The following is a 10,872-nucleotide window of genomic DNA, read 5'->3' on the forward strand; positions in this document are numbered from 1 at the left end:
ATTGTCAAAATAAGTATATTCTCTATAACAACAGTTTTCAAAGTGTGCTCTATAGACCCTGGGGTTCGATTAGACCCTTTGAGGGGTCTTTGATGTTAAGAAAATGGTTGTTTTCATCCAGTTTTTCTTCTATAAGAAAGTGATGTCTATCACTTTATTGGAGAGAGGCTCACTTACTTTAGGAGTCTTCTTGCTCCAGGGACAAGTGCTGATTCAAATATGATTCAAAAATGATGAAAGTGGATCATAATTTCACAAGCAAATGTGGCTTCTATGTCACGTAATGCTTGCCCATGCTGACATTGACAGAGGTCACAGGCTGCTTTCTCATGGTCTTATCCATGCACCTTTATGTTCAAATATACCCAAATTTGCTTTTTGTTTTACATCTAGTCATCAATAAATAGTTTACAAACAGCTACATTGCTAGCTATTAACACGTTATTAATGGAAAAAAAGTGAAGCAGGCCAAAAGTTAACCATTTTCAAATAGGAAGTGTTTTTTTCTTACTTATGCTTAAAACTGTTTTGATACTTTCCTATTTATTAAACAATATTAGGTGATAAAACACAATTTTGGTATACCTATATCTATAGTTTTTGAGACAGAGTCTTGCTCTTCGCCCAGGCAGTAGTGCAGTGGTGCAATCATGGCTCACCGCTGCCTTGACCTCCCTGGGTTCAAGCGATCCTCCAGCCTCAGGTTCCTGAGTAGCTGGGACTACAGGCACATGCCACCATGCCTGGCTAGGTAATTTTTTAAATTGTTTTTAGAGACAGGGTTTTACCATGTTGTCCAGGCTAGTCTTGAACTCCTAAGCTCAAGCGATCCACCCACCTCAGCCTCTCAAACTGCTAGGATTACAGGTGTGAGCCACTCCACCTGGCAGTGTCTTAATTTTTAAAAATCAAATTAAAATACTTGCTCTCCACATACATATAAACACATACTCAAAATTTCCATTTGTTTATTCAGTAATTATCTTTTCTTGATTTTTCATAAGCTTCTGCTATTAAAAATAAGACATATGGGGCCCAGAGTCAACATAAATATTGAACCTATGACTACGTTGATGATTTCTTAAATTTATTTTAAAAGTCTTATGTATTTTATTTCTATTTTTTACACATTTTTTAATTGAGATTTATTTCCTTTTTTTAAATTATAAGTATAAAATGATATTTCTCATTGTCACCTTAAGAATAAAACATTCCCTTGTACTAAAATGGATAAATTTGACCTTATAGCAATCAAACCAAAAAGCAGGCCTATGACAAATTTACTATGTTTTGACTTCCCTCTGGATTCTCATTTGGTTTAGATTTCCGGGAAATCTGTTTGTGGGAGAACTGTGAGGCTGAGTCTATAACTGAGATGTCAATCAGATGCAGTGGTGTAAAGGAGAAGCCATATGGCTCATTGCTACTCTTCATGTTGCAAGAATGACAAATTTGTATGTTCAGTTGCCATCAATATAATTACACGGTGTAGAGAAAATATATTCTGGAATACATGCACTGATTCTGGGCTCTTTTTGAAAACAACAAAACAAGATTCATGTGTACATTCCTGTTTTTTTTTTTTTTTTTTTTTTTTTTGGTACCAAAGAGAAAACTGTAAGAAAGTAGAACATGCTGCTAAGTTTAAAAAGCACTGACTTGGGAGTTAAAACAGAATTGAGGTTATCCCACTTGTGTGCAGTGATTTAATATGTACAATATTTACATTAGTGTTCTATGTGCTTAAACTGAGATTGGAATAATATGTATTCTATAGTTTCACAATCCATTTAACAAAAATATTTCGGCACAGATTTTAGCATATGTGTCCTAAAAAGTTACTTCATGTTTTTTTCTTTTATTAGATTACGTTTAAAATGGTATGAGGATGCTATTTAAAAGGACTATACCATATAATTAAGAACCATTTTTCAAAGAAAAATTGCCTTTCTCCTTGCTTATCTTTACTATTTTCCTTACATTGTCAATGATTGCTCATTACTTTTCTTGCATAGAGTAGGAAAATGTAATCAACCAAACTAGTACTCATTATAAACTGCAATGTTAGTTTTTCATATGTGTGTGTTGAATGTGTATATTCGTATGTATTGTATATGTGATATACTATACTTTATACACGTATTATATCTGTGTATTCCCATAACTACCCCTTGAATATTGTAAAAGTACATGTCCATAAATATTTACTGAGTGAGACACTTCTCATAGGGAAAACCAAGGAAAATTAACATTAAAAACCTTCTGGGATGGGCATGGTGGCTCACAACTGTAATCCCAGCACTTTGGGAAGCCAAGGCAGGCAAATCATGAGGTCAGGAGTTCGAAACCAGCCTGGCCAACATAGTGAAACCCTGTCTCTACTAAAAAATACAAAAAATTAACCAAGCATGGTGGCGGGCACCTGTAATCCCAGCTACTCAGGAGTAGAATCATTTGAACCCGGGAGGCAGAGGTTGCAGTGAGCTGAGATCACGCCATTGCACTCCAGCCTGGGCGACAAGAGTGAAACTCCATCTCAAAACAACAATAACAAAAACCTCGTAACAGTATGGAGCGCAAAGATTACCTTTCTTCCAATTACAAGACGAAGTTCTCAAGTTTACTGAGTTCCTTAATAACGAAGGAAAGTACTAAATAGAATAAGGAATAAATCTACAGGCAATTTTGCTTCTAGTATTAATAAATCATATACACTCAAATGAGAGGCACAGTTTTTAATGGTTCCATTTGACTCAACCTTTCTCTATCAAAATAACGGAATTTGATAGAGTTGAGTAAAAAGTATTTAATTGGAATTTTCAACTTCAATACTGAGTTCACATAACAGCTCCCAGAACATGATGAGCAGAGAACTTGAGATGCTTTTGCTCCACTGCTTCTGAATCTTGTTTATAAAAGCTTAATTTCAACATAATTATAAAAATTAATCTGGTGAGCAATAAGTATCCTGAGTCTATGCATTTTTTGATAATTCAAGAAAAATTCAACATGCCTTTGGCATATAGTAGTGACAAAGTGAAAAATCATTTAATGATCAATCTGATTGCCTATCTCTTTTGAAGAATGATTATTTTAAAAAATTGAATTATTTAAATGTGAAATCACAGTCATATGTTGGTTATTGCTGATAAGTAGAGTCATTTCTTAATTATTTGGAGCATATAATAGAAATGTTCCTTTCTCAAAATTATTTGCAAAGAAGAGTGGAAAATGTCTAACAGTGATTTCTCATCATCACATTATTTTTATATCAATGCCCTTCAATGAATAAAGGCTTTGAGTCAAACAAACGTGTTCAAATCTATATCTACTATCTGTTTGACACTTGGAAAATTATTTTAACACTCTGATTCTGGTTTCTCATCTGGAAAACCAAAATCATAATATTACCTTCATTGTTGGGTTATGTAAAATATAAAAGAAATGAGATAATGTTTGTAAAATTCTTAACATAATGCCTATCATCTCACAGGTTAGGCGTCTTGCAGTTAGGTACTTGGGGGTAGCGGGAAGTATAAAAATATTCCTGACACATAACAATAACAAAAGTGATAAGAATGACACTGCAGTATAAGTTTTACATGGATTATCTCATTTAATTTTAAAACAATAACATAAAGTACTATTGTTATCCCCATTTTACAGATTAGGAAAATGAGACTTACAGGGTTTAAGAAACTTGTTAAGGTCACGCAGCTCATAGAAGGCAGAACAGGGATGAAATACATAAAGACAACAGCTATTATTATCATATTATTATCCTCACCATCACCGTCATCAACCCATCATGCTATCTCTGTAGCAGACTAGGCTATAAAAATGATTTCTTGGGTACTTCCAAAGATAATTGCCTTCCCTTGGAAGAAATCCAGAACAAGCCCACATTAAGCTAAATTCTGCATTAGAGTGGGCTGTCATAGAGTTGGAAGGATTTATTCCAAGCGCCTAGAAGGCACATGAAAGATGAATAGATAGAATTTGTCAGATTTTCTTTTACCTTTAAACATATCCCAGTGCAATGAAGGAAAAAATGATAAAGTCATTTTGTTCACACACAAAGACATTTTTAAACATCATCACAATTGATACATCTATCTGGTTGTCAGTTCCTGAGAAATCAAAGACAGAGCCAAAGATACGCATACCTCACACAAAACATTGTCTGCATTGTTGATGAATGATAAAAATTAAATGAATTTAGTGTAAATGTATGAAACTACAGTGAGGGAATTAAAAATGAAAATCTAGATTTTACTTAAGTTTAATTTTATAAAGCTGTTTATTCAAGATTATTCACTCATTATATTTCCCATGTCTATCTAATTATAAAAAAAGGTTGTGATATTTTGGATATAAATTAATAATGAATTTACATTTTCCTAAAAAATTTTAATGGCTTACGATCATATCTGTGTAATTGTTTTAAACATTCATATTAGAGATAAGCATTAATGATTTCACAGAAATATTATAATGTATTATTCAAAAGTATCACAGTTAAACAGAATATGATATTAACATAAATATTCTCATGAATTCTTCAAAACCTAAATGAAGTGTTACATATTTTTAACAGTAGGATTTTCTAATAAGCTTAAAATGACTTTTAACTTTTATTTTCATAACTGTTATTGAGTTAGATGTTTAAAGTATGCCATGATTTTTCTTTTGATCTTATTTGTAACTTTTAAGAATATACACTGTTCATTAATAAACTTTAAAATACTCATAAAAATGGAAAGAATTAAAAATACTAGTTGTCGCTGGAGATTCCATATTCAAGTCGATATGTGTAGAATTGATAGATGAAGCCAAAAGCAAGTAGAGTATTTCATAACAAGAATCTTAATGGAAAATCACTCGAATATAACATCTGATGACTAGGGAATATACCCAAAGTCTTTAGACTGTCGGGTTTTTACATTGCAGTACTGAGCAACCTCCCACATGACAATCACATTCCTCCCATGCTGTGTAGAAATGAAATGGAAAGCATGACCTCACCACCTCCAACTACTTATCAGCAGTTCTCCTTTGACATACCTCAGGTTATACCTCAGGTCAGGATTAGGGCTAAAAGAAGTATCCTTGAAGTGGACATATTTCCCTTCTTATTCTATGGTATGCTCTTCCTTGGAGTCTCTTACTAAAATCTGGGCCATTAAGGAAGGAAAATCAACAGACTTAAGGGAAAGGCACAGAGCACAGGTGGGAATTTGTATTACTCAAGACTCTATATTTTAAAAAGGGGTCATTTATATTTATATACTCCATGTTGACTAATCATCCATCTAGTTATGATTGCCTTGATTAGTGTCAATTGCTATAACTACAATCAATGCCCAATTGAAACATTTAGGCTGTTAGCAGTTGAGACAGAGTCAGGCGTCAGAAAGGACCTGTTTCAAGCCTTCCACATACCCCTTCACATATTCACTATGTAAGGTAGAAAGTTACTTTCTTAGTGCCTATGAGCATCCAAGTTGAAATCCATAACTAAGGATTACAGTGCTTACATCATAGGATCATTGTGAGAAGTCAGATGTGTAGCAGAGAGCCTGACTCTTAAGGAGAGGTTATTATAACATTCTACAGGACAACATTCATCACAACTGAGGTTCAGTGGCTTAGTGGCAGGGGAGGAGACCTGGAAGCCTCAGTCATCTTTCACTAACCTCTGGTTACCTGACCAAGATCTCTCTCCTCACCTAAAGCTGTCATTCTCCTTTGAACGCTTTCCTCTTTCTTCACCATAATCTGTAAAGCTAGTATAGACTTTTATTGTTAATCATGGTATGAATAAGGCTTAACAGAACTATGGCCTTTTACTTTTTTTCAATACCTAAAAAATCTCTAATTGAGATGTTGGAGGAGTTTTCTTGCTGTGCAGGGGAAAGCTCCATTATATTAAAAAATAATAACAATACAGTACCTATACAGAATGATGAACTATTGACTGGGATAAATCTAGCATCTCTGTATTTACTGTAGGGAAGAGTTCTTTATGGAGAGAAGTTAACCAAATGGATGGCTGTCAAAAGAACCATGCTTGTAAATATTATACTTTAAAAAAGCTTATTGAAGTCCCCCATTTATTCTCAGAGGATTACTATAGGCTCCACAACAACAGAGATCTTGTCTGTTCTTCACTGATATATCGCAAGTGCCCTGAATAGTGTCAGTATATAGTGAAAGCTCAGTAAACTTTTGTTGAAAGAGTGATGAAAATACCTAATTAAACTCCTGTCCTTCATTAGAAACTTGCAAAGAAAACAAAAGCAACCACACTGATTTATCAACCAAAAAAATAATGTTTCTAGCATTTTGTTTATGAAGACAGCCTCTGACATGTAGTCCTGGGTTTGATTTGAACTGTGTGGCCCTTTGTAAATCACTTAATTTCCCTGTGTCTCACTTTTCCTTTCTGTAAAATGTGTATATGCTACCTCATAGTGTTGTCATTATGATTAAATAAGGTACTGCATGAATAAAGAGCCTACAAATTTCCTGGCATAAAGTAAGCACCCATTAAATGTTGGGTGTTTTTATTAAAACTTGAAATTTCACTGAGGAAGGCACTAAGACCCTCGAAGTAAATGATAGCTAGACATCCCACAGCCAGTTGGCAAAGTTAGAACTAAACAGTAACGTTTCTGTCCAATCTATGAAAAAGCTTATTCTACCACATCAGGCTGCCTGCTTATGTCTTTATATATACTACCTAATATGCGTGTGTGTGTGTATACTTTCTAATATATACTTATGTATGTAAGTGTATACATAATATATGCTTTCCAATATGTATTCTGTATATACATGCTAGAAAACAACAAAGATGAGTGTGGTTCACGCTCTCTGGCAAAGACTGGAAAAATGCATGATTCTGAGATGCCTGCTGAAAATGAGAAAACCTTGAACCATGCCAAATAAAGCAGTTAATATAACTGCCCTAACCTCAAGTTTAGCACACTGATCAAGTTGGAAATTTTGTTCTGGAACATTTGCAAAGGCACAGATCCAGGGAAACGGGAATCAAATGCAGTAATTCTGCAAGTGTATTCAGGATGAATGTAATATTCAGTGTCACCAGGCACCTCACTCCCCCCGCCCCCACCCCCGCCGTCTCACCTCCCTCCCTTAGATCCTGCCACTCCCCTCTGCTGGTGCTGGAAGCACTGGGCGGGCTGCTCTCCGGGCTACAGCGAGCGGGGCGGACGCGCTTAGCCTAAGTCCAGGGTCCAGGAGCCCGGAGGGAGGTGGAGGAAAGGCGAGGCAGCAGGCGCTGAGTAGAGCTCAGTTGGAGCACAGTTTCCCTCCTGGACGGGTCGAGTCAGACCTCACGTGTAGACCAAGAGGATCAAAGGAAGGGTACGTTACCTGCGGCGCCGGTTGTGCGCAGATCAGATGTGCCAGGAGCTGCAGGTGAGTCACTTGCTCTTCCCTCCCGCCCCCACCTCCTCGCCCCGAGTCCAACAGGTTGAATGGAGCGTAGCTTCCAGCGGCCCGGTGGGTTCACTTCTAGTCTCACCTGGGCGCTGGCCTCGGCTTCTCCCTTTACCGAGGGAGGCCGTCGTTACTATTTAAATTCCTGCCCCAGCCCACGCTTGTTCTATTCCTTGCCTTTTTGCCTTTCCTTCTAAAACGAGAGCTCCGCTGTGCTCAGAACACCTGCTCTCTGGGAAACTTGTAGGGACAGAAATGGCTAAAAGGAAGGGTGCCTCAACAAAGTGCCTCAACACGAGGTGTACACTCGACAGGGTGGGAACTGACAGTGACATTCCTAGTTCTTAGTGACCCACTGGGGCTTCAATAAAAAGTCATCCTTAATTATTCTTGTTTCTTAACCAGGAGGTCAAAACCTAAGGGAGACAGGAGAAGAAAATGGAGCGTCAGTGATCATCAGACTAGAATGAGAGTGAATTGGGAGAAAATGGTGCGGCCCCCTCACCCAGAGCACCCTCCCCCACCTGCTCACATCCCCAGCGAACACCCCCGGGGAGGCCTATGAGGCAGCAGTAAAAGAAGAGGGAGGAATATAAAGTCTCAAGTTGGAAGGGACCCGGTTACCACTTCCTTTGCTTTCTGAACTTTTTGTTTTGGTCTCCTGCGGGCAGGAGTGAGTCTCGCCATCCTCCTTGCTTGCTTGCTTGCATTCAGCTAAGAGTCATCTTCTCTCTTCTTCCTCCTCCTCCGCCCCACATCTCCCTCCTTCCTCCCTTCCCCAACCCCTCCACCCACCAAGTAGCGAGTCATTCAATCTGTACACCTCCTGGGCTGGGAATCGCAATTGCGAAGTTGGGAGGCGGGGTGACGGCGTTTGAGAAGGGCCAGGGCGACCGGCAGTGTGCACAGGGACTGTGTCGGGCTTGGACCTCACCTGATCCTTTCTCTTAGAGCGACCCTTCCCCTGCTCCCAGTCTCCTTTCTCTGCCACTTGTGCGCTGCTTCCGCGCACTCGCGGCTCCCTAGCGGCAGGAGGAGGAAAGAGCACAGCGGGTGGAGAGAGTGCGCCAGGGAGAGGTAACCCCTTCGGGAGCCCGGGGAATCCCGGTCGCCACCAGGGGCCGTGCCACCGCCCTCGCGGGACCAACGCTTCCGGCGTGTCCCCAACTTTGTGGCGCCCTCAGGCCGCGGCGACTGGGATAGAGATGCCTTCCAGCGGCAGAGCGCTGCTGGACTCGCCGCTGGACAGCGGCTCCCTGACCTCCCTGGACTCTAGTGTCTTCTGCAGCGAGGGTGAAGGGGAGCCCTTGGCGCTCGGGGACTGCTTCACGGTCAATGTAGGCGGCAGCCGCTTCGTGCTCTCGCAGCAGGCGCTGTCCTGCTTCCCGCACACGCGCCTTGGCAAGCTGGCCGTGGTGGTGGCTTCCTACCGCCGCCCTGGGGCCCTGGCCGCCGTGCCCAGCCCTCTGGAGCTTTGCGACGATGCCAACCCCGTGGACAACGAGTACTTCTTCGACCGCAGCTCGCAGGCGTTCCGCTATGTCCTGCACTACTACCGCACCGGCCGCCTGCATGTCATGGAGCAGCTGTGCGCGCTCTCCTTCCTGCAGGAGATCCAGTACTGGGGCATCGATGAGCTCAGCATCGATTCCTGCTGCAGGGACAGGTACCCCGGAGGCACGCGGCGGCTGGGCGGGGAGGCGGGCGCGGCAGAGAAAGAGAGGAAGGCACAGGTAGATTTGAGGCTTTACATAAGCTTCACTGGAGCCAGGCCTAGCAATAAGGTGTGGCCACTTCTGGGTTGACAGGTGGGGTGGAGGTGGGGGACTGGAAAGCGTCATGGCCAACTTTTGAATAGAACTTTTTGAATCTCTTTGTTCCCTTTTTTGAGTATGCTAATTTAACGTATAAGGCAAGGGACTTCAGGCCCACAATAAATATTTGGTGACTGAATAAATGAATCAGAAAAGCCATGGTCCAAAAGATGCATGCATAGGGATAAAAGATTTGGCACGCAGCATTATCATTTATCAAACCTAGAACACTGACTGTAAAACTTGAATGGAGAATTGTTTTAAATATAGAAGATAAAAGGTTGGTCCCTTGATTGAAAGATTGTGGAACTCTGAGGTTATCTTGCTATTATTACCATTTCTTCATGAATACATTTCCTTTACACACACAAAAAAGTTCCATCTGCCAAACATCTGTTCTTGTTACCAGAAAATGGGTAATAAAATGTATTAATCCAAAGTAGCTTTGCTATGTATAAACTTCTACTAAGAAAGTGTCATTTTAAAAATTATAATCCAGGCCGGTGGTGGTGGCTCACGCCTGTAATCCCAGCACTTTGGGAGGCCGAGGCGGGTGGATCACTTGAGGCGAAGACTTCGAGACCCCCCACTCCCAGGCAACATGGTGAAACCCTGTCTGTACTAAAAATACAAAAATTACCCGGGGTGGTGGCACACACCTGTAATCCCAGCTACTCAGGAGGCTAGAGCAGGAGAATCGCTTGAACCTGGCAAGTGGAGGCTACAGTGAGCTGAGATCACTCCACAGCACTCCAGCCTGGGCCACAGAGTGAGATTCCATCTCAAATAAAATAAAATAAAATAAAATAAAATAAAATAAAATAAAATAAAATAAAATAAAATAAAAAGATGAAAGATAATCATAATCCTAAGGGAGAAATTCTGAATACTGTGGATAAGACGCAACCTAACTAAAGTATGAATAGACATTTTTCTCCATTTCGTTGAATGAAAAGTCTGACCTCCCTGCCATGTTTAATTATCTTATACTTCTGTATTTTAATAAAGTTTGACTAATCACCAATTGTTTTCTCTACAAGATACTTCAGAAGAAAAGAGCTGAGTGAAACTTTAGACTTCAAGAAGGACACAGAAGACCAGGAAAGTCAACATGAGAGTGAACAGGACTTCTCCCAAGGACCTTGTCCCACTGTTCGCCAGAAGCTCTGGAATATCCTGGAGAAACCTGGATCTTCCACAGCTGCCCGTATCTTTGGGGTCATCTCTATTATCTTCGTGGTGGTGTCCATCATTAACATGGCCCTGATGTCAGCTGAGTTAAGCTGGCTGGACCTGCAGCTGCTGGAAATCCTGGAGTATGTGTGCATTAGCTGGTTCACCGGGGAATTTGTCCTCCGCTTCCTGTGTGTGCGGGACAGGTGTCGCTTCCTAAGAAAGGTGCCGAACATCATAGACCTCCTTGCCATCTTGCCCTTCTACATCACTCTTCTGGTAGAGAGCCTAAGTGGGAGCCAGACCACGCAGGAGCTGGAGAACGTTGGGCGCATTGTCCAGGTTTTGAGGCTGCTCAGAGCTCTGCGCATGCTAAAGCTGGGCAGACATTCCACAGGTATTCAGATTTCATTGATGACTT

General features: G+C 40.5%; 1 protein-coding gene across 1 annotated transcript in view; it reads left to right on the forward strand.

The window, feature by feature from the left end:
- Positions 1-7,221: 7,221 nt before the first annotated feature.
- KCNV1 (potassium channel, voltage gated modifier subfamily V, member 1) overlaps positions 7,222-10,872 on the forward strand; it is an 11,892-nt gene continuing 8,241 nt past the window's right edge. The window contains exons 1-3 of the mRNA XM_011968361.1: positions 7,222-7,443; positions 7,870-9,130; positions 10,319-10,848. Coding sequence (XP_011823751.1) covers positions 8,670-9,130; positions 10,319-10,848 — 991 coding nt within the window. The 5' untranslated portion in view covers positions 7,222-7,443; positions 7,870-8,669. The remainder of the gene's footprint in view (positions 7,444-7,869; positions 9,131-10,318; positions 10,849-10,872) is intronic.

Source organism: Mandrillus leucophaeus, unplaced genomic scaffold, assembly GCF_000951045.1.
Source record: "Mandrillus leucophaeus isolate KB7577 unplaced genomic scaffold, Mleu.le_1.0 Scaffold840, whole genome shotgun sequence".
NCBI lineage: Eukaryota > Metazoa > Chordata > Mammalia > Primates > Cercopithecidae > Mandrillus > Mandrillus leucophaeus.